Here is a 24,753-nt window from a genome sequence, read left to right on the forward strand (position 1 = left end):
GAGCACTGAGACGGCCCTCCGCCGAGTAACTAATGACCTGCTTTGAACAGCAAGTAGGGGCTACGGCTCAATTCTTGTCGTGCTGGAGCTCAGTGCAGCTTTTGACACAGTCAACCACACGATTCTGATCGAACGGCTTAGACACTTGGTGGGGATTAAGGATACTGCACTAAATTGGTTAAATTCCCATCTTTTAGAGCAGGGGTTGTCAAACTCTTTGTCGTCACGCGCCACATTGCAGATATGACTTCCCTCGGAGGGCCGCTACAACTGTATACCCATATAAATGAAAGATGACCTCATATACTGTAATTACAGTATATACAACATTGATGAATAACTAGTTTGGAAATCAGAAGCCTATAAAAACATGTTTTTCAACGATTAAATTTCTTTTCAATGGGGGATTGGTAACAAAAAAAATGCTTGTAAATATTTAAATGGTATTACACCAGAACACAATTAATGATTTTGATTTGCTTTTGCGGGCCACATAAAATGATGTGGTGGGCCGGATCTGGTCCCCGGGCCACCAGTTTGACACCTGTGTTTTAGAGCGAATATTTGGGGTCAGCATAGGTAACTACTGCCCAGCTACCTCTACGCTTTCCTGTGGTGTACCGCAAGGTTTGGCTTCAGGCCCAATTTTATTCTCCGTCTACATGCTGCCCCTTGGCCAAATAATCGAGCTCCATAAAGTATCCTTTCATTGCGATGCAGACAACACACAGATACAGTATACCTTCCCCTGAGACCAGAGGACCCGAGAAGCCTAGCTGCTGTTAATGAATGCCTCTCTGACGTCAATTGCTGGATGGTGCAAAACTTCCTCCAATTTACCGTATTTTCACGACCATAAGGCGCACTTAAAAGTCTTAAATGTTCTCCAAAATGGACGGGGCACCTTATAATGCAGAGCGCCTTTGTGTGTGCACCGAGTAAATATATATAAATATTGTTGTGTGATGAGCGCTCCGCTTGACTGACTGACTGGGAGCATTTCCTGCCGAGGCCGCTTATACAGAGGAAAAGCGGATGTGGCTGAAGACAGGATGCGGACGTAAAGGGGGAAGGGTGCACGTGACGGAGGACGCTAAAGGCATGGCGCCAGTAGGTATATAGCGCCGTTATGTGCATTGTGCAAAACAACATTGGTTTGGCTAAGGACCCCCGAAAATAGCACCTATGAAGAGACACGGTTACGAAGCACAGTTTAAACTGCAAGCTATTAGTTTCATGTAGGAACATGGGAATCGAGCAGCCGCGAGAGAATTCAAGATCAACGAATCCATGGTTCGCAAGTGGAGGAAGCAGGAAAACGAGCTTTGCCAAGTCAAGAAGACGAAACTGAGTTTCCGCGGAAACAAGGCGAGGTGGCCCGATTTGGAAGACCAACTCGAGCAATGGATGAATGAGCAAAGAACAGCCGAGAGAAGCGTCTCTACAGTCACCATTCGACTGAGGGCAATAACGCTTGCAGAAGAAATTTAAATTGAACATTTTTAAGGAGGTCCGTCTTGGTGCTTTCGTTTTATGAAACGGCGCCATCTATCCATCCGGGCAAGGACTACCGTGGCGCAGCAACTTCTGGAAGGAAAAGCTGGCCATCTTCCGCTGCTACTGCAGTAAAAAGATTGTCGACAAACACATCCAGCCCAACCACATCACCAACATGGAGGAGGTGCCGCTCACTTTCGACATCCCGGTGAACCACCACGGTAGCGATACGCACAACGGGGCACGAGAAGTCGGCTTTTACTGTTGTGCTTGGTTGCCATGGTAATGGACAGAAACCGCCACCAATGGTGATTTTTAAGAGGAAGACGCTGCCTAAAGAAACGTTTCCAGCCGAAGTCATCGTTAAGGCCAATCAAAAGTGCTGGATGGATGAGGAGGAAAATAAGAGAGTGGCTGAGTGAGGTGTATGTAAAGAGACCGGATGTTTTTTTTCTACGCATCATCATCCCTGTTGATCTGTGACTCAAAGCGCGCCCCTCTCACAGCCGCTGGGAAAAACCAAGTGCAGCAAATGAACTCTGAGCTTGCCATCGGGAGGCTTGACGAAGAAACTCCAACCACTGGACATCGGTGTAAACAGGGCGTTCAAAGTGAAGTTGCGAGCGGCGTGGGAGCGATGGATGACAGATGGCGAACACAGCTTTACTAAGACTAGGAGGCAGCGCCGGGCGAGTTACGCCACCATATGTGAATGGATTGTGGATGCTTGGGCTAAGGTATCTGCTTTGACTGTTGTCCGAACTTTCGCTAAAGCCGGCATCATTGCTGAACAGCCCCCCGGCAACGAGACTGACTCTGACAATGACGAGAGGGAACCTGGCGCGTTTGTTGGAGAACTTGCCCAGCTATTAATTTCAGATACAGAACATGAAGACTTTGATGGATTTGTGGATGAGGATTGATAAAAAATAAAATAAAACGTGAGTACATTAAATACTTCAAAAAAGTACAACCGAACTCAGTTTTGCTCCCGCTGCCTTTTTAAAAACATTGTTTTAGCGTGCATGCATGCTACCGTATGTTTTAAGCTAGCGTATGTTTCACCATGCCTGCACCCAATAATACGGTGCCCCTTTTGTATGTGTTAAATACAGAAATAGACCCCGTAACTGAGACTGCGCCATTTAATACGGTGCGCCTTATGGTCGTGAAAATATGGTAATTACTCCAAATCCGAAATAATACTATTCAACTCACAAAACCACAGATATCAAATCCAGTCTTCGTTCCTTCTATCACATCATTACTTGGGAGTCATTTTTTATTCAGATTTCATTTTCACAACTCATATCAATAGTCGTCCAGTCATGTTTCTTTCACCTACAGTGCAACCAGAAAGTATTCACACCCCTTCACTTTTTCCACATTTTGCTGTTAGACTTATTGTAAAGCTGATGAGTATTATTTTCTTTTAAAAATAAAAAATAAAAATCTACATAAAATATCCCATAATGACAAAGTAAAAACCTTTTCAGACAGTCAAATTTACTGAAAATGTCAACATTTAAACATAATAGGTACATCAGTATTCACACCCTTTTTTAAATTGAAGCACCTTTGGCAGCACAGCCTCAAGTCTTCTTGGGTATGTCTCTATGAGCTCCGCAAACCGGTTTTGGGGTATTTTCTTGGAATCTTCTCTGCAGATCTTCTCAAGGTCAATAAGGTTGGATGGGCAGCGTCGGTGGACAGCCATTTTTAGGTCTTTCCAGGGATGTTCGATTGGATTCAAGTCCAGGCTATGGCTGGGCCACTCAAGGACATTCACAGGCTGCTCCTGAAGCCACTCCTTTGTCATCTTGGCTGTGTGCTTTGGGTCAGTCGTGTTGGAAGGTGAATCGACGTTCTAGTCTAAGTTCCAGAGTACTTTGGAGCAAGTTCTCTTGAACAATTTCTCTATATTTGGCAGCGGTCATCTTTAGAGTTGGGCATCATTTAAATTTGAGCGATTCCGGTCCCAATTCCGGTTCCTCATTTTGATTCCGGTTCCAAACGATTTTCGAGGCAGATTCTTTTAGGGGACTGGGTTAAAAAAGTTTGCATGGTTTAAATAAAGGGTGTCCAAATTATGAATGTCCATTTTCTTGCCGGCCCACAGCATAGACTAAGATGAACATTTGACTCCGAGTTCTTTATAACCAGTATCCATATCAAACCAATGAACTAAAAGGCAATGTGTGTGGAACAAACCCAATTGACTTAATATTCATTAATTGTTTCAGCTAAAAGTTAAATATAGCCCTGTTAAAATAGTTATTTGGGACTGTTTTGTCACATCAACAGATTTTACACAAAAATGTACAAAAAAAATTACCTAAAATGGTAATCGCTAGCGCGGTAATGCTAATCGCAAATATTAACCGTTTAGCAAAGGCTATTTTTGTGGTCTCCAATTCTGTACAGAGTTCCTACCATACACTCAGTACCAACATATGCAGTTGAAGGATAGAAGTTCAGCCCTCATAAATGATAATAAAATGCATGTTAGTAGTTTACAAAGAAAAAAATAATCGAGTACTTTGAAATTGTTTAACCGGGAAAGGCTCATTGAGATCCCTTAAGGCTTCTTTATACTCGCGGCTATACTCACTGCGGCTATCCCGCACGCAGTTTGCCTTCATACTCGAGCGCAACCCACACGTGCTGTTTTGAAAATGTTCTGCAGTTCTCATCCAAGTCGGTGGTGTCGCTACGACTGGTATTAGCTAGGACACCATAGGGTGGCGTTTCCTCTGAATTTTATGGCCAATTCCGGTAGCCGTTTTTACTTTTACCTCATTTCAAGACATACTTTTGGAACACACGACAAAAACGGGTCTCGTGAATGAGTAACAGAACCAAGACTAAGTTCCAACATTTCTCTCCCTGATAAAATCACAGAGGTAAAATGGAAGCAGATAGGAATTGCTTTCTAAATAAAAACATGCCAATGATTATGTCTTGAATAGAAAATGCAGGCCAACCAACACGAGACTACAGGTCACAATGATGTGTTAGAGCCTTTAGACTTGTAATAAACTTCAAAGTTCCATACATACAGTATACAAAGACGGAGCCAAAGCCAAAGACTTTTCGACTGCAGGCTGGCCTGACCGTAGTCATTGTTCATACAGTGTATTTAATGCCACTTTGGAGAAATAATTGCAGGAGGGGATCACATGTTTGTTGACAAGTGTGTTGTCATTTCCCTGCACATTTTTAGATGGGTGAACAGATTTGTTGTTACCTTGCGGGGCAGACAACTCTGCTGCACTCTTTACACATGGTTTCTTGTTTAACGTCACTTGCCTTGAATCAAAACATGTCCAGAAAACACATCCCTATTCGAGGCGCTAGCTCCTCAGCTCCAATTTTGGCTGTACTTGCTTCTCTCAGCATGACTCTCTCTTAATTCCACCGAGAGTGACGGAGGCTCCCACTGCTGGGTACACTGGGCGCTGCTCACTTATTATTTAGGCGGCTTAATTAAGCCTTAACCATTGCATTTGCCCCCTTTGGTTGGCTGACTAGGTTGAGAAAGTGCTTCATATGCAGCAGCACCCGCATTTTAAATGTAAAAATCACTGATGATTAGACCAATTTAATCGTGGCAGCCAAAAACATCCATCCATCCATTTTCTGAGCTGCTTCTCCTCACTAGGGTCGCGGGCGTGCAGGAGCCTATCCCAGCTATCATCGGGCAGGAGGCGGGATACACCTTGAACTGGTTGCCAGCCAATCGCAGGGAACATAGAAACAAACAACCATTCGCACTCACAGCCACACCTACGGGCAATTTAGAGTCGTCAACATGATCACGATTAACATTTTATTCATTGTGCATCCCTAATGTAATGCAATAACCAAAGGAACTAAACTAGAAAATGAAATCTATCTTCAGTTTGGTCTGTCTGTGACTGTGGCTGTGAGAAGGATGACCACCTCCCACAGCAGGAACAATCCATCTCAATGGGTTCTGGGGTAAATACATGGATGACTTCTTTATTGACAATATCAAACTCTTGTATGCTGAAACAGTGGAATAAGGACTGACAGTTTGAGTAAAACAAAAACAAAAAACAGCGTATAACAGGCCTAAGACAAAATCTCTGTGATCACAGAGGAGAGCTTGAAGCATACAAAGATGTCTTCCCTTCCACCTGATCTGCTTAGCTGAATTATTTACATAGCCCAGTGCTCCATTTGCATTGTGTCAGCTGGTTTTACATCTCTAGGATAGTACAATCACCTCACCAGGTTCTACTGTGTCATGCTACCATGGAAACAACAACCGGAGATATTTCACACCAAAGATGTTGTTATTGTTTTGTTTGTCAGATCGGACAGGAGGCGGGGTACACCCTGAACTGGTTGCCAGCCAATCGCAGAGCACATATAAACAAACAACTATTCACACTCACATTCACACCTACGGGCAATTTAGAATCCTCAATTAACCTACCATGCATGTTTTTGGGATGTGGGAGGAAACCGGAGTGCCATGAGAAAACTCACGCAGGCACGGGGGGAGAACATGCAAACTCCACACAGGCGGGGCCGGGGATTGAACACCGGTCCTCAGAACTGTCCTGCCAAAGATAGATTATTTATTGTAAATATAATTTTTTGAGCAATTAAGTACACAAGTATATACAGTAAAGGAACAAGTCATTTAAATAGACCCATTGCTCCATCTTGTGATCGGATCGGTGATCGTTTTTTTAAACTTGCTGATCAATCCCAAAAATACTGATCGTGTAAAGCCTAGCAGGTCTTGGGCATAAAACAAGCAGGCTGAAGTTTGGACGGTCTGTCCCACATGGGCGTTATTCCGAACTAAGCCCAGTGCTGAACCTTCACCAACTTTATTGTTTGACGTTGTATTTTCGAATAAATTGTTAAGCTTGCCATCTCCAGCGTAATAAAATAGTGTGCCCCCAAGCAGCTTTCTTTCTCTCTTTTTTTTTAACAATATTGTGTTGATTTCATCAAATTAATTAATTTGAAAGTCCATCTACACATGTAAGCTACTGTTGACTTTTTGTGGTGTGTTTTTAGTTCATTATGTAACCTGAGTGAAATATCCAGCCTTCGGAGCTGGTACACAGTGGCACATACAGTACATGAGCACACCCAGGCGCACACAGAAATGTCAATGTTTTTCTTGGATCCAAATATGTGTTTTCACATACCACATTCTTCAGCAGACGGCATCCTAAATGACCTCCCCATCCCCCCTAAATTGCCCACTTTTCACTTAGCAATGGTACGGGCATTGTCGTTGTTGCTCAAAAGTAAAACGCAAACAAACACAGAGCCAGACACACTCATCAAGGACAAGTCCTGCGTAAAGCTGTATATTATGCAACAACTAAAGCCCCATCCTCACCCCTGTCTCAAAGTGGAGACGTGCGAATCTGACTTTGATTGATACAGTACACTTTCCAATTTACATTTATGGCTACATAAGTTGGTCAAGTGCACACATTGTGCTACAATGTGTCTGTTAGAGAAGATTTTGAGAATGTCTTTAAAAAAACAAAGCACTTTTCAGAAAGTTAAACTGTGGGTTTAGCCTCCATGCACAAACACTATGTAATAGAATGTTGCACAAGTGGAAGCAGTAGTTTACACGCTCCAAATCAATGTACTTGCTGAGACTTGTTTGAGAGCGCATAAGTAAATAGAACGGTTTGCCTCTTGTACTGTGGTTGTCGCTGAAATACCTTTCTTTGGACTATGTGATATAGACATCTTTCACAAGAATAAACATACCAACTCACTTTCCAAGGAAGAAATAAAAATGAGCCATCAACAAATAGCACCAAATAGAAAACCGGATACCTGGAGTAATTATTGTCAATTTTAACCACAATACTGGCTCCAAACGAGCTTTTGCATGCATGTGTGACTTTCTATTAGTGGTTGAGAAAAGCAGCAAGTGACAATGACAAATATATGTGCAGAATTGTCCTGGTCTGGGGGATTTTTTTTAAACCAACATCAGTGACTAACAAAACAAGCTTAACAGTTTAAAATATGAAATATTCTTTGAACACTTCAGTGACTGTTAACATTAATAAGTGACACCTAGGAGCACTTTAATTGGTTAGGGGAGGAAGAAGGGGGCATGGGGGGTGGGGGTTAACAACGGAGTCATTCTTGTGTTGTCACGATACCAAAACTGACTGCAACACTATACCTGCATAAAGCACCTCAATATTGATACTGAAACGATACCATGTGAAAAATAAACAACATCAATAGAGTGGAGTCATAGATAACAAAACGGAGGATATTTATGAAAATGATGTCTTCATAAAATAAAATAAAAAATTGGCAGCACAATGCTATTGAACATTTCAAGACCCCCAAAATGTAAATCCGTGTTTTGTTTCTAAATACTTTTAATATGTTTGAAGTGCTGAAAACCTTTTCAAAGCCTGCACTATAGTGCAATATAGTGCTGAATTAGATTTTTTTTTTTTAAATGCATTTGAATAGTATTCAGTATGGACTGCATTTGCTTTCTCCCATTGTTAGGTTTCCAGTTACACTGTTATTTCACACTAAGTTATCTTGGGTAAATGAGTGTCTAAATGCAGCAGCATAGTTGGTTACTGTGGGCTCTCCCACGATAATCTACAAACAATATTGATTAATTAATCGCCTCGTCGATTGGAACCAGTTTGGGAGCAAGTTTGCTGATCACAAAATAATTCACACTCCTTTGACTCACACAGTACTTTAAGGCAAGTTGGTTAAATGCATCATGTTTGCTAACCTGTAGTTTAGGGCCTCTAGTGCCAGTAGCTTTATAGCATGCTTTGCACAAAGGCTCTGTTATGTCTGTCGGCTGTGTAAGCAAAATACTTCCACACCATGTAGGGGCTGCACGATATATTGTTTAAGCATCATAATCGTGATGGACGTGTGCACAATAGTCACACCGCAGGGTCTGGTGTGATGCTGGTGTACTGTAATATACAGTAAATCAACTGCCACATTAAAAGTGACCAGCAGAGGGACGTGTTTAGACATGCTAATAAGATTAGCACCCATGTTACAATGAATTATAACGCTTCAAACAACACACGGAGCAGCCCAAAAAGTGTTGTATACTTATCTCCTTGAACGATAAAAATCATAGGAGGAAGGAAACAATGCACACCTGATGCAATTCGCTCTTCAGAATGAAACTACTGTCGGCACGCCACAGCTGCGTAAGTGTGCAAGGTGCGTTCAGGGACACTGCGTAAATGGTAGCGAATATGTTCCTTGATTCTTTTGCAATGCAATACATAATTGTAAAAATTGATTATTAGGAAAATTATTATTTGTATCAGAATGCTTTAGTTAAAACCCTGTACGATCGCACTGTGATAATATGGAATTTATTTTGTTTTTTAATATAAGCGTAGATAAGACAAAATCCATCCATCCATTTTCTATCGCTTATCCGAGGTCGGGTCGCGGGGCAATAGCTTTAGCAGGGACGCCCAGACTTCCCTCTCCCCAGCCACTTCATCCATCCAACAAAATACAAAATATTTTATTATATGTTGTTAATATAGTCAGCCAGAGCTGCTGGGAATGCAGTTACCGTCATTTCTCATGTATAATGCGCATTTACCCCCTCCCCCCTCAAAAGTCAATAGTGCGCATCATACATAGGTAAAGGAGAAAATCGGAAAAACACTTTCACATTTTATAAATGTATGCTGCCATCTAGAGGTTATGAAAAAACCTAAAAAAATAAAATCCTTAACTTCAGAATAATTATTTGAAAAAACTAACAAAATACAGATAATACTTCATGTTTTTATCATATGGGTAGAAGCAAAATAATGCATTGTAAAAAAGCATTATACATAGGTTGAACGGTTTTCCAGAATTTTGAGGTCAACTTTGGGGGTGCGCATTATAGACGAGAAATTATGGTATCAATGTCCCTTCACCATCGTTCCTGCCATACTGTGTTGCATGTTTTTTTTTTCCACATTAAGGACTACAGTCCTGTTCTTGTTTTAATTCCTCATTTTAAAAAAAAATACACCATTCAAGCAACACGTTTTTCCTCATGTTTTTGAGACTGAAGGGTGAAAGCTGCAGCTGGCTACTAAAGTGGACTGAATGGGTAGCAACAATGGGGAACTGTCAGTATTTTGACGGTAATAGCAGGGGTCTACACTAACTTTTGCACTAGTAGCACTGGTGTGACCAACTTTTTCAGTTGGTTGCACCAGCACATGATTTGGTTGCACCATTTTTTGAGGAGGTACAGCATGACCAAGGCATACCATAGTTTCGTATGCAGTAAGATTGACAGTGACTAAAGATATAATATTTGCAAAATATGTTACTGTGAACAATAAGTTTGTCTGCAACAAGCAGTAGCATAAAAACAGGTCAATTTAAAAAAACTAAACAAAAAGGCTTTACTTTTATTTGATCATTTGTTTGACACAGAGGTGCCAGTTTTTATAGTGAGGGCTACTAACCCTCTTCCCCTGGGAAAACCAATTAATTTTGAGCATTACCACAACCATACAATTGACATACATTTAAAAATAATTTCATTGACTGTTTTTCTCAATGTCTTTATGTCTCAAAAGTTTTCTCTATCAATTGACTGTCTGTTGTCGTATTAGAGCAGCTCCAACTACCAGAGACAAATTCCTTGTGTTTTTTGGACACACTTGGCAAATAAAGATGATTCTGATTCTGATAAGTGTATCGCCACGATATAAAAGTATTGTTTATGACTAGTCACACTATTTTGCAAATTATTTACGAGCAAAACAAACCAATTCACCTATTTAAAATCATAGCCCCAAACCCAATATGGATAAATTATTACTACTGCAATTATTGCATTTTATTTTAATTCAATGATAGTTTGTTTTCCGATACAATCCTCTATAAAGGAGTCTGAGCTTTTTAACTTATCTTCATACGTCAACGGTATAAACAGGGTTTATAAAGACGGACAGATGGGCAAACAGCTAGCTTTGCTAGCTTCATAGTTATTAAAACCTTGACTCTGTGTTTGTAATAAAGAGTGAAATGAAAACAACAGACATATTAAGCAGGCAATCTTTGCAGTTAGCAGTATTTTTTTTTCACAATATCGTGCAGCCCTAACTCCATGCCTCTACTTTCGTGGCCATTTTTCTTCGGTGTCTTTTTCTCTGTCTTGCCTAGACTCCGAAAAAGACGCAACCCACTTTAGACAAAGAGGAGTCGCAGTCGAAGAGAGCATTGTGCAGATGTATGCTCTGTTGCCATCACTCTTAACCCTTTTGTCCTTGACGCGTCTGGGACGACACGTTAGGGATAAGTTAACGTAACCCTAACCTGTTAGATATTGAAAATTCCAAGTTTTCTGGGAAAAGGAGGAAACATTTTTTTAATCACAGGACATTTTCTGACCCTTTCAAAGTCAAAATAAGCAAAAAAGTCCAGGCAGACATTTTGAGACTTGGTGTTAAAGAGTTAAAATACTGGTAATGAAAACACGACGTGGTAACTTTTGACAGCAAGATATCGCGGTACGGCCCGGCCGGCACAGGTCGAAAGGGTAACGTGGGTCCCCCTTCCCATGGGCGGTGCCATAGGGATCGGGTGCAGTGTGAGCTCGGCGGTGGCCAACGGCGGGGACCTTGGCGATCCGATCCCCGGCTACAGAAGCTGGCTCTAGGGACGTGGAATTTCACCTCTCTGGAAGGGAAGGAACACGAGGAGGTGTGTGAGGTCGAGAAGTTCCGACTAGATATAGTCGGGCTCACCTCCAGGCACAGCTTGGGCTCTGGTACCAGTCCTCTTGAGAGGGGTTGGACTCTCTTCCACTCTGGAGTTGCCAATGGTGAGAGGCGGCGAGCAGGTGTGGGTATACTTACTGCACCCCGGCTTGGCGCCTGTACATTGGGGTTCAACCCGGTGGACGAGAGGGTAGCCTCCCTCCTCCTTCGGGTGGAGGGTGTGATTGGGAGGAACGCCCCCCCCCCCGATCAGACCCCGAGTGGTGTTCTGTTATGAAACTTCTGTGCTCACCACAGATTGTCCATAACGAACACCATGTTCAAGCATAAGGGTGTCCACACTATGACACCCTAGGTTGCACTTTGATGATCGACTTTTGTGGTGGCGTCATCGGACTTACGGCCGCATATCTTTGACACTCGGGTGAAGAGAGGGGCAGCGCTGTCAACTGATCACCACCTGGTGGTGAGTTGGCTCCGATGGTGGGCAAGATGCCAGTCCGACCTGGCAGGCCCAAACTTATTGTGAGGGTCTGCTGGGAACGTCTGTCAGAATCCCCTGTCAGAAGGAGTTTCAACTGCCACCTCCGTCTTCACCCACGTCTCGGGAGTGGACCATGTTCCGCCTGTCGTGGCGGAAATCACAGAACCCGTCGGTGGACACCAGCGGTGAGGGATGGCGTCAAGCTGAAGGAGCCCTTTCGGGCCTTTTTGGCCTGTGGGACTCCTGAGGCAGCTGATGGGTAACAGCTTGCCAAGCGGATTGCAGATTTGGTGGTCGCTGAGGCAAAAACACGGACATGGGAGGAGTTCGTGAGCTTATGGAGAATGACTTCCGGATGGCTCTGAAGAAATTCTGGTATACCATCCGACATCTCAGGAGGCGGAAGCAGTGCACCATCAACACTGTGTATAGTGGGGACGGGGCGCTACTGATCTCGACTCGGGAAGTTGTGAGTTGGTGAGGAGAATACTTCGAAGACCTCAATTCCACCGACACGCCTTCCCATTAGGAAGCAGAGTCTGGGTTCTCTGAGGCGGGCTCTCCTATCTCTGGTGCTGAGGTCACCGAGGTCATTAAAAAGCTCCTTGGTGGCAAGGCAAGGTAGAGATGAGACTCGCCCGGAGTTCCTAAAGGCCCTGGATGTTGTGGGGCTGTCCTGGATGACACGCCTCTGCAACATCACATGGACATCTGGGACAGTGCCTCTGGATTGGCAGGCTGGGTGGTGGTCACCCTTTTTGAAAACTAACTAATTACAGGGGGATGACACTCCTCAGCCTCCCTGGTAAGGTCTATTCAGGGGTGCTGGAGAAGAGGGTACGTCGGGAAGTCGAATTTCAGATTGAGGAGGAACTGTGTGGTTTTCGTCCTGGCCGTGGAACAGTGGACCAGCTCTACACCCTCGGCAGGGTCCTCGAGGGTTCATGGGAATTCGCCCAACCAGTCTACATTTGTTTTGTGGACTTGGAGAAGGCGTTCAACCGTGTCCCTCGGGGTGTCCTGTGGGGGGTGTTTCAGGAGTATGGGGTACCGAACCCCCTGATACGGGCTTTTCAGTCACCTGTACGACCAGTCTCAGAGTTTGGTCCGCATTGCTAGCAGTAAGTCAGACTTGTTTCCCGTGAGGGTTGGACTCCACCAAGGCTGCCCTTTGTCACCAATTATGTTCATAACTTATGGACAGAATTTCTAGGCGCAGCCGAGGCGTAGAGGGGGTCCAGTTTGGTGGCCTCAGTAGTGCATCTTTGCTTTTTCCAGATGATTTGGTTCTATTGGCTTCACAAGCCGTGATCTCCAACTCTCACTGGAGCGGTGCACTGCCGAATGTGAAGCGGCTGGGATGAGAATCTGCACTTCCAAATCTGAGACCATGGTCCTCAGTCGGAAAAGGATGGAGTGCCCTCTCCGGGTCGGGGATGAATCCTGCCCCACGTGGAGGAGTTCAAGTATCTTGGGGTCTTGTTTACGAGTGAGGGAAGAATGGAACCGGAGATCGACAGGCGGCTCAGTGCAGCGTCTGCAGTGATGTGGACTTTGTATTGGTCCGTTGTGGTGAAGAAGGAGCTAAACCGAAAGGCGAAGCTCTCTATTTACCGGTCGAGCTACGTTCCTACCCTCACCTATGGTCACGAGCAGTGGGTCGTGACCGAAAGAACAAGATCCCGGATACAAGCGGCCAAAGTAAGTTTCCTCCGCAGGGTGTCTGGGCTCTACCTTAGAGATGGGCTGAGAAGCTCGGTCATCCAGGAGGGGCTCAGAGTAGAGCCGTTGCTCCTCCGCATTGAGAGGAGCCAGATAAGGTGGCTGGGGCATCTGATTAGGATGCCTCCTGAACGCCTCCCTGATGAGGTGTTCCGGGCACGTCCCACCGGGAGGAGACCCTGGGGACAACCCAGGACACGCTGGAGAGACTACGTCTCTCGGCTGGCCTGGGAATGCCTCGGGATCCCCTCGGAAGAGCTGGAGGAAGTTGGCTGGGGAGAGGGAAGTCTGGGCTTCCCAGCTAAAGCTGCTGCCCCCGCAACCCGACCTCGGATAAGCGCAAGAAAATGGATGGATGGATGGATATCGCGTTAAATTTCAAGTAAAGATATAGTATGCAAGTCTATGTCATTAACAACTAAATGTACAGCTTTGACTAAAAGTGAATCGCCTCACCTGTAGTATCTGGACTGTAGATAGGTGGAGCAAACGGCCTTTGAGACATGGCTGGCAGAGCCAAAATCAATAACCTTAACTCTGTATGGCTGGCTGGACGGGTCAATTAGCATGATGTTCTCTGGTTTCAGGTCAGCATGAATCAAACCCAGCGACTTCAGTTTCTTTAAAGCTGTTACTACCTGCAAAAACAAAATGTACCAACTTGTACCTTGAGTTACAGAATGTGATTAGTGAAATATATTGAGGATTCTTCCAAACTGGCTTTATGTACACCTGTTAACTGTGTCCACATTACCTGCAGCAGTATAGGCCTGATGATTTTGAGTGGCAGTGGGCTGAACTTGTTCTGCTTTAGGAAGTCATAGAGGTTTTGCTCCAGCATCTCAAACACCAAACAGGTATGACTGCGGTGCTGAAAGCATTCCAGAGCGCGCACCACATTGTGTTCATCTGCGTTCTCACTGCTCAATCGGGCAAGTATCTCCACCTGAAAACAAAATGTTCACATTCAAAAATTTTAAAAATACTTGTCATGCGTTTCTTCCAAAATATTCGTCAAAATAAAATTGCAACATAGAATTCCCACCTCAATTTGTCCCTGACGTGCATATGATGGGTGGTTCTTCAGTATTTTGACAGCCACCACATCATTCGTTCCCCTCTTCCAGCACTTAACCACCTGACCAAAGGTGCCACGTCCGAGAAACTCCAAAACCTCATAGCGGTGCTTCAATGAGCAGAGAACCTCGTGCTGAACTAACTGATAGTCACCATCTGCTGTTCCTGATCTGTTTGCAGTAGCCATCACCTCAGAAGTGATGTTTGACCTGATTTTTGTCCCTTTCATTTCATTCCCAAAGCCAGTCAATTCCCCAACCTTGTCTTGAGGAGGCAGGGTCCCCTTACCCCCTATTCTAGCAACATCATGATTCCGGGTACTGGCTTGCAACACTGTCTTAGAAGCGGGCAGTGAAGGTAGATTACATACCTCCTCCACTATCTGCATGGTTCCAACACAGTTGTTATCCTGCCGTAGTTCTACAACTTCACCTCTCTTCTGTTTGCATCTCTGGGTCACACCTGAGTCTAGGTTTACTTGTCCCCCACTGGCTTCGTTTTTGTCCCTTTCCTCTCTAAATATTCTCCTTTGCTGTGGTTCTTTGTTGTGACAAAGAGACCCCTGATGTTCAATCCCAGCAAGGCCTTTTCCTCTCCCATCCACAGTACGCGATCCCAATAGATGAGGTCCCCTCTCCTCACTTTGTTTAATTGCTGTTGACCTGTGTAGTCTTTCAAAGTCATCAACTGTTGATGGGATTACGTTGTTGGGGTAGGCAATTCCGTAGTTGATTCCAATCACATAAGTTTTAGGTGGGGGTAGTCTGGGAAAGGCTCTGGTGGTGTTATTACTGCGGTGGGCTTCCCCTTTGTGCTTGCTGTTACTGGTTCCTAAGGCACTTGTTTGAGCTGAGTGCAGGTGTGATGGCTGAATCAAGACTTGTGAGGCCATACCTAAAAAGAGGAAAAAAGTAAACAAAACCAGTCACAATAAGTCCATCAATCTTTTTTTTGTAACATTTCTCCTGTAAAAGAATGCGGAGAAGACCTGGTGCAAAAAGTTTAGCTCTTCACACCTTGATGCTTTGACCGCAACACGAAAGTTGTTCTCACGCTGCCATATTATCAAGGATCTCAATTGTCTTAAATGTGCATCGAGGAGGCTCCACATGGGTGCAGTGCCGTGAAAGAGTATTGGCCCCCTTCTCAAATTCTAAGATCTTAGCATAGTTTCGCCACTTTAATGTTTAAGCTCATCAAACAAATATAAATATAAGACAAATGTAACCCAAGTGAACTTAAAATGTTTTTAAAACGTGATTTATCAAGGGAAAAAAACAGTTTCCTGGACCTGTGTGAAAACGTAATTACTCCCTTGTTAAATCATGTATTAATGGTGGCTCATCACAATTTTTTATTAATTTTCACTGATCAAACCCAAGCCTGATTACCTCCAGACCTGTTCAAAATAAAGTCGGAAAAAAGCTGCAACAACAAACTTTTTATGACTATAAAGTTTTTCCATTGCAGTTAATCTCAACTTTTTTTTTTTTAAACAGAAACAGTTTAATTTGTTTGCAATACTCTTAATGCCACAATTGCAGTATTAAAAATCACTTTTCAATTCACTACAAATGCGCTGCGAGTGAGGTGCGGAGGGGATCTTGGGGGATGCAACACTCTCGATCGACTCTGTGCTTTTGTAAAGTGTTAATTCCACTTGAAACGTAAAGCATAATGTGGACGTGTTGTGAAGGTAAAAAGTCAGACACAGAAAAGATACAATTTTGTAAAAAATGTTGTGACGTCATCTTTAATTGACGTCTCCATGAATTGAAGACATCGAGGAGGGAACGGATCATTCTTCCATACATTTGTCCCTCTGTGCTCATTGGATTATCTCCTTGACGAGATTTCTGGTGGGAGGAGCTAACGCAAACAGAGTAGCGAGGACTGTGGAGGTTGCAAACAAAGAAATGAGACTTAGCCCTTCAATGTTCTAAGCTCTTTGGACGTGGAAGAAGACTAAAAACTAGCTATTTTAGTAATGTGACAATACAACTAGTTGTTTAATTTAGTGTCACAGATGGCGTAGCAGTACATTTTGCCGAACTTTGGTGCAGGCAACATGGGTTCAGTTCCCACTCAGTGACGTGCGACTGGTTGTCCGTGTCTATCTGTGCTTTGCAACTAACTGGCGACCAGTTAAGTATGTAGTCCACCTTTCGCCTGAAGTCAGCTGGGATAGGCTCCAGCACCCCGCAACTCTGAACAGGTTAAGCGGTATTGAGGATGGATGGATGTTTAATTTAGTTCATTAATTTTTCATATAGATCAATTCATAATGACAGCGTTTCAACCATTTTACCAGGTGACTGTTTTGACATCTATCATATGTACACGGTTCAAAATAACAAAAAAAAGGTTCTGGGTTTTAACAAAACTGTATCAATTACACTGTGTCTAAAAGGCTGAACCAACATGGCACTCTTACAGGAGAGGGGAACTTGAGTACTGTAATAGGAGATGAGGGAAGCCTGTTGTAATGTTGCGGGTCAGTCTCACACAGACTAAAACTGTAAATCAAGTAGGATACAAGGAAACTGTAAACCATAAGGCACAAGTTCTGTGTGTGACATAAATTCAACCAGAATAGAAGTCAAAAGTTCAAATCTTAAAATGTTGAAGACCAGTCAATTTTTTAAAAATGGAGGAAAATGTAAAAAAAAATAAATAAATAAAAAAATCTACATGCATGGATTTGGCTCCTCATACTAAATCTGGAGGGTTTTAAATCAGAATTTGCTTGTATCAACTATTACTGCTACTAACTAAATTCACATCACAAATCAACCAAATGTAGCAGCAACAACATTGGAAGTGCCACATCATGGCAAGGGTGTTTTGTGACTTACACAGCAATGTTACACACGCCTGGAACTGGAATGGAAGGCAACAGTCGAAGCCTTGACGGTTTTAGCAAAAAGTATCAAGAAGTAACTTTATACTGGTTTACAAAGATGAAGATGTGGGAATAGCACACCGATCTTCATTCTTTTCAGAAATTTTAACTTGGGACTGTGAAGATTGTTCATGACCCATTTAATCATAATTCATTCGGCGTGGCAAGGTGTAATAACCGTAGAAAAGTCCTGCTGTGAACAACACAGAACAAAAAGGTACTGAAGGTTGTTCTTGGGTTTCACACTCTGACACCTGATGATGAAAAATCACCACACTCAAACACTGTTTTGTTTGAAATGAAATGCCTGCAGGGAGCCAGTGGCTTTCCCAACTACTAGAACCGTCACACACAGGCTCAGACAGGCAGATCGGGTGGGCTTCAAAAAAGCACATCAGGTTTTTGAACAGTTTCAACATTTTATAGCAGAGGTTCAAATGGTGAATATCATGCTACAGCTGTTTAAAAAAGTTCAGTGCCTTTCAAATTTCATTTTTTTATGATGGAAAAAATAAGATCACTGTAAATCATTTCAAAACATTTTTCCACCTTTAATGTAACCTATTACCTGTCCAACTCAACTGAAAAACAACGGAAAATGGCTATTGTCGTACTAGAGCGGCTCCAACTACCGGAGACAAATTCCTTGTGTGTTTTTGAGTTACTTGGCAAATAAAGAGGATTCTGATTCTGAATTCTGTTTGTTGGCCTCTTCGTAGCCTCCTGACTTTTTTTTGTGTGTGTATTTTTAATTTTAAAAGGATGGCCAGTTCTTGGTAATGTCACTGTTGTGCCATATTGTCACCACCTAATGATGTCTGTATTCACCGTTCCACTGTATATTTAATGCCTCGAAATTCTTTTTTTAACCAGTCTCCTAACTGATACCTTTGAAAAATGAGAACCCTATCACACTGTGGTGTGATGCTCTCTGTCTAACCCATGGCTTGGACTGTAAGATGATACTATAAAAGTGTAAGGAAAAGCATACTAGAATATTTGAACTTAATTTGGGGATAATCACCTTAAATGGTGGGAAGGGTGTCCTTGCTCCCATTTATTACAAGTTTGAATGTGATTGGTTAATTCTGAGCACAGCCGCATCCTTAGTTATAAGAGGGTGTCACACATGTGTAACCACATTATCGATGTTCTTTATTTTCACTTCCCCTTCTCTATCTTTTCCCCAATTGAGTCACACTATGGTCGAAAAGGTTTTGAAATTATTTATCTTATTTTTTTTTAATACCACACAAACCTGATATTTGAACAAGGGGTGTAGACTTTATCCACTGAATATAGACTCCATTAGAACCATTACTTCAAAATTAAAGACAGACCAAATCATATCAAAACAGGATCATATCCAAATGAAACTTGGTTTATATTACAGCTTTGCACTAGACTACATTTCAGCTAGCATCAACGGAGGGCTGCCTGCAACTAACAATTTAATAATGGATTAATCTGTTGATTAAGAGATGAATTGGATAAAAATAATAATTATAATAATAACAGGGATCTCGTTTAATGCGAGTCCCACGTCTGACACTCACAAAAATGTACAGGGACACATAAAGCTTAGTGTATTTGTGTCCGCAGACGCACTGCATTGCTTCCCCACGTATGTGTTGCTGAAGTGCTTCAGCGAATCATTGTCCACTAAAAGTAAGAGTCTCTTCTTAGTGCAAGCCAGTAGCCAATCAGAGGCAGAGTAGGGCTGTTTATCGTTGCAGAAATACAACAGAGACTTTTTTACAGAATTGTCATTGTTGTGGTGACACCCGATACGCCACTCAAAGCAGCAAGCCGCTGGCAGAACGGAATTGGCTCCGTGGATGGACACAAGTGGGAAACTTTAGGGAAAGTCAACTACTTATTCATGTCTTAAAGTACTCTGGCATTGTGCCGGAAAACCGGGGTATGATTTTTTCTTTTTTTTTTTCTTTGACAAGACTTGCCCCATGTCCAGTGCCGTGAAAAGGCATTGGCCTTCTTCTCAAATTCTTATATTTTTGCTTAGTTTACCTACTTTGTTTTAAGATCATCAAACACATGTAAATATCAGACAAATACAAACCAAGTGAACTTCAAATGCTTTTTTAAATGGTGATTTCATTCATTTGGGAAAAAAAAATCTATTCAAAGTTACCTGGCCATGAGTGAAAAACTAATTACCCCCTTGTTGAACAATGAATTGTGGCTAATCAAAATTTCTGGTTAGTTTTCACTGATCATACCCAAGCCTGATTACCGCCAGACCTGCTCACTCAAGAAATCACTTAAACAGGATCTGGCTCGACAAAAATCAAGTCGGACAAAAAAGCTGGAAAAAAATGACATGATCCCAAGAAATTACACAAGTCAAGAAATAAAGTAATTGACATCTATCAGTCTGTAAAGGGTTACAAAAAACATTTCTAAAGCTTTAGGATACCAGTGAACCATAGGGAGAGCCATTATCTTTACATGGAGAAAACATGGAACAGTGGTGAACCTTTCCAGGAGTGGCCGGCCTACAAAGACTACCCCAAGAGAACAGCACTGACTCATCCAGGAAGCCACAAAGGAACTCAGTACAACTTCTAAAGAACTGCAGGCCTCCCTTGCCTCAGTTAAGGTCAGTGTTCATAACACAACAATTAGGAAGAGAGTGGGCAAAAATGTCATGTCACCCATGGCAGACTTCCAAGGCGAAAACCACTGCTGACCAAGAATAACATAAAGGCTTGTCTTAATTTTGCAAAAAAAAAAATAATAATAATAATTAAAATTAAAAAATAAAAATCTTACTGATTCTCAAGACTTTTGTGAGAATATTATATGGAAAAGATGAAAGTTGAGCTGTGTGTCTCGTTACATCTGGCGTAAATGTAGCACAGCATTTCAGGAAAAAGAACATCATGCCAACAGTTTTTGGCGTTTTTGCTGAAGTCAACAAGTCTGCAAGGAAGAGTGGGCCAAAATATCTCCACTGAGATGTGAAAGACTCATTGCTAGTTATAGAAAACACTTGATTTGCTGCTGAGGATGGCCCAACTAGTTATTAGATTAAGGGGGCAATTACTTTTTTTACACAGGGCCAGCTAATTTTTAATAGTGTTTGTTTTCTTTAATTAATGAAATCATTGAAAAACAGCATTTAAAGTTCACCTGGGTTATATTTGTCTGATATTTACATTTGTTTGATGATCTTAAAGTGGGGAAACTATGCGACTATGATAAGGGGGCCAATACTTTTTCATGGCATTGTATGTGTGTGTGTCTGTGTGTATTAAAAAAAGAAAAAGTGTAAAAAAAATAAATAAATACAATAAAAAGCTCACGTGACATGCAAGCGAGTGCGGCAGATAGGTGTACGTGCGCTGTAAAAAGGTCTACAATACGGTTTGTAATTGTGTGGTTATCTTTTATGTCACTCTTACCACTACTGAGGGGGAGTTAGTTCACTTGAGTTTTTCCCCTCCGAGTGGGGAGGTGGCGCCACTCACTGCGGCCTGGTCGGACAGGCTCACCGGCTTTCACATGCGGGGAGCGGAACAGCCACGAGGCTCGCAATTGATCAGTCAATAGAAGCCTGCTGGCTGGGGGAGTCTGTCTCTGCCTGGGCAGGCCACAGTGGCCAGCCAGGCCGCCGCTCGGTACAAAGCTGAAGCATATAACCGCAACGAACGTTTGAAGTGTAGTGCAGGTAGAGGTCTAGCTAGCTCGCTAGCTGCCTTCTTAATTTAAGCACAAGCAAGTGATCCAACACTAGGGTTGGGCATCAAGAATCGAAAACCGATTGGAAACAGGCCCAATGTTCCGGTTCTCCCGGAATCGTTCAAATTTAAAAATTGCGGTTCCCAGTTTCGATGCCTACAGTCTGCTGACCCCGAAGAAGAAATGTTCTAATTTAAAAAAAAATAATTGACCCAGTAACAACTCCTAACATGGAAAACTCACATTTGTGCATTCGTTAGGTGCCACTGTACTAGTATTACTGTGGACTTTATGATATGGCAGAGCCATAGCCCAAATTGCATTAAATGCAGCACAATGACTGCCTGTCACGTGCTGCACTTCCATGTGGAGCTTTTTTATTTCTGCCAGCATTACATTATGTAATAATCAATTACTGAAATCCATTCGCCCCCCCCCCCCCCCCTCCCCCCCTGAGCCGTCACCTTATCGTAGTGGAGGGGTTTGTGTGTCCCGATGATCCAAGGAGCTAAGTTGTCTGGGGCTTTTTGCGCCTGGGAGGGCCACCCGTGGCAAACAGGTCCTGGGTGAGGGCAAAAGCACGGCTCAAAGACCCCTTATGACGACAAACAAATATGGACGACGTTTTCTCTCGCCCAGATGTGGGTCACCGCGGACCTCCTCTGGAGCCAGGCCAGGTGGCGAGCATCTGGTGGCCGGACCTGTACCCATTCGGCCTGGCGGGGACAGCAAAGAAGAGGCAACGCTGGTCCCCTTCCCACCATCTCTGGGAAGGGCCAAGGGGGTTGGGTGCACAGAAAGCTGGGTGGTGGCCGAAGGAAGGGACCTTAGCGGTCCAATCCCCGGCTACAAGAAGCTGGCTCTTGGAAAGTGGAATGTCACCTCTCTGGCAGGGAAAGAGCTTGAGCTGGTATGTGAGGTTGAGAAATTCCGACTAGCTATAGTCGGGCTCACATCGACACACTGCTTGGGCTCTGGTACCAGTTCTTTTGAGAAGAGTTGGACTCTCTTCCACTCTGAAGTTGCACATGGTGAGAGGTGCTGAGCAGGTGTGGGCATACTTATTGGGCCATAAGTAGTAAGAAAGAACCCGGCTCAGTGCCTATGTTGGGGTTCAACCAGGTAAACGAGAGGATCACCCGAACCCTGGTTGACACCAGCGGTAAGGGATGCTGTCAATCTGAAGGGGGAGTCCTATCGAGCCTTATTGGCCTGTGGGACTCAGGAGGCAGCTGATGGGTATTGGCTGGCCAAGTGTAATACAGCCTTGGTGGTTGCTAAGGCAAAATTCAGGCATCCGGCATCTCAGGAGGGGGAAGCTGTGCACCATCAACACTGTGTACAGTGAGGATGGGACGCTGCTGACCTCAACTAGGGATGTTCTGAGTCGGTGGGACGTACAGGTCGAAGACCTACCTCAATTCCACCAACACGCCTTCCTATGAGGAAGTCCGTGGACTCTGAGATGGGCTCTCGTATCTTTGGGGTTGAAGTCACAGAGGTGGTTAAAAAGTTCCTCCGTGGCAGGGCCCCGGGGGTGGATGAGCTCCACCCAAAGTTCATGAGTCCTTTAGATGTTGTGGGGCTGTCCTGGTCGACACGCCTCTGCAACATATCGTGGACAGTGCCTCTGGATTGGCAGACCGGGGTGGTGGTCCCCCTTTTTAAGAAGGTGTGTGCCAACTATAGGGGGAATCACACTCCTCAGCCTCCCTGGTAAGGTCTATTCAGGGGTTCTGGAGAGGAGGGTCTGTCAGGAAGTAGAATCTCTGATTCAGGAGAAGCAGTGTGGTTTTCATCCTGGCTGTGGGACAGTGGACCAGCTTTAGACCCTCAGCAGGGACCTCGAGGGTAAATGCAAGTTTGCCCAACCTGTCTACATTAGGCTTTACACAATCAGGATTTTTGGGGCTTCTCACCGATCAGCGAGTTTAAAAAAAAAAAAACAATAACCGATCACCGAGCCGATTACAAGATGGAGCAATGGGTCTATTTAAATGACTTGTTCCTTTATTGTATATACTCGTGTACTGTATACTGAGTATCTTCAAAAGCATTCTCTATTCAGGTTATGTATTTTAATCAGTCAGGTCAAACCAACATTACAACATGACAGAAATAATGGGTGCTAACTTACTGTAATTAAATTACTTTTATTGTAATTACTTCACACACACCGAAACTTTAGAGCACGATTCGACATAACGCTGGCACGTTTACGTACAACCGTTAGTGCGAGCACTAGTTTGCTATGCTATATAACGTTTTGTTGCCTGCTTGCATGCGGTATCATATTCAAAGTAGACTTTACACCGATCTGATGGGCCTTGACTGATAATTAGCATTTTATGGTGTTCAGCTGATTGGCTTTAATGTCATAATTCACGGATCAGCTCCGCATATGACATTTACTCTGCATCACCATCGTGTACAGTCAATTTGCCAATGGGCAGCCGTGGCCCAATGGTTAAGATCATCGCCTACCACCGTGGGGGACCTTGGTTCAAAACCCCGACTGGACCATCCGCCAACATCCCCCGGACTCACGGCTGTGGTGTCCTTGAGCAAGACACTGATACCCCGAAATGCTCCCCGGGCGCTTCAGCTGCCCCCTGCTCCAGTGTGTTCCACTAACATGTGTATGTGTTCACTGTGATGGGTTAAATGCAGAGAACAAATTTCGTGTGCATGCATGCATGTTCATGACAATAAAAGATGATTCTAATGATTCTAAATTTGAATCCAAAAGCTAGTTTATTTTTAGCTTTTATTTAGTTCACCGTGTGTGCGCTGTTCAGACCCCACAGCATTGACAGCCGCACACGCGCTCTCCGATTCACTCTTCTTTCCCTTGTTGTTGACGCCATTGATCGGATTGGCAAATTATGACAAAGCCAATCAGCATAAAATGCTAATTATCGGCATATACCGATCAGGCCGATAAAATCTGTGTAAAGTCTAATTTCTAGGCGCAGCCAAGGCGTTGAAGGGGTCAGGTTTGGTGACCTCAGCATTACGTCTCTGCTTTGTGCAGATGATGTGGTTCTGATGGCTTCATCAAGCCGCGATCTCCAACTCTCGCTGGAGTGATTCGCAGTGTGAAGCGGTTGGGATGAGAATCAGCACCATCAAATCTGAGACCATTGTCCTCAATCAGAAAAGGGTGGAATTACCGTCTCCAGGTCAGGAAGGTGTTCCTGCCCCAAGTGGAGGAGTTGAAGTATCTCGGGGTCTTGTTCATGAGTGGGGGAAGAATGGATTGAGATCGACAGGCAGATCGGTGCAGAATCTGCAGTGATGCGGACTCTGTATCGGTCTGTCGTGGTGAAGGAGGAGCTGAGCCAAAAGTTGAAGCTCTCTACTTACCAGTCTATCTACGTTCCTACCCTCACCTATGATCACGACCTTTGGGTCGTGACGAAAAGAACTAGATCGCGGATACAAGCGGCCGAAATGAGGTTCATCCGCAGGGTGCCCGGGCTTTCACTCAGAGATAGGGTGAGAAGCATGGTCATCCGGGAGGGGCACATTGACAGGAGCCAGATGAGGTGGCTTAGACATCTGATTAGGATGCCTCTTGGACGCCTCCCTGGTGAGGTGTTCCAGGC

General features: G+C 43.7%; 1 protein-coding gene across 2 annotated transcripts in view; it reads right to left on the minus strand.

Moving 5' to 3' along the window:
- The window catches only part of LOC133477559 (homeodomain-interacting protein kinase 3-like), a 56,547-nt gene that overhangs the window by 29,118 nt on the left and 2,676 nt on the right, over window positions 1-24,753 (minus strand). For both annotated transcript variants that reach the window (XM_061772381.1, XM_061772380.1), the window contains exons 2-4: window positions 14,510-15,435; window positions 14,219-14,410; window positions 13,921-14,102 (exon numbers count right to left, since the gene is read on the minus strand). In XM_061772381.1, the coding sequence (XP_061628365.1) occupies window positions 13,921-14,102; window positions 14,219-14,410; window positions 14,510-15,433 (1,298 nt within the window). In that variant the 5' untranslated portion in view covers window positions 15,434-15,435. The remainder of the gene's footprint in view (window positions 1-13,920; window positions 14,103-14,218; window positions 14,411-14,509; window positions 15,436-24,753) is intronic.

This window comes from Phyllopteryx taeniolatus, chromosome 5 (assembly GCF_024500385.1).
Source record: "Phyllopteryx taeniolatus isolate TA_2022b chromosome 5, UOR_Ptae_1.2, whole genome shotgun sequence".
NCBI classification, from domain to species: Eukaryota; Metazoa; Chordata; class Actinopteri; order Syngnathiformes; family Syngnathidae; genus Phyllopteryx; species Phyllopteryx taeniolatus.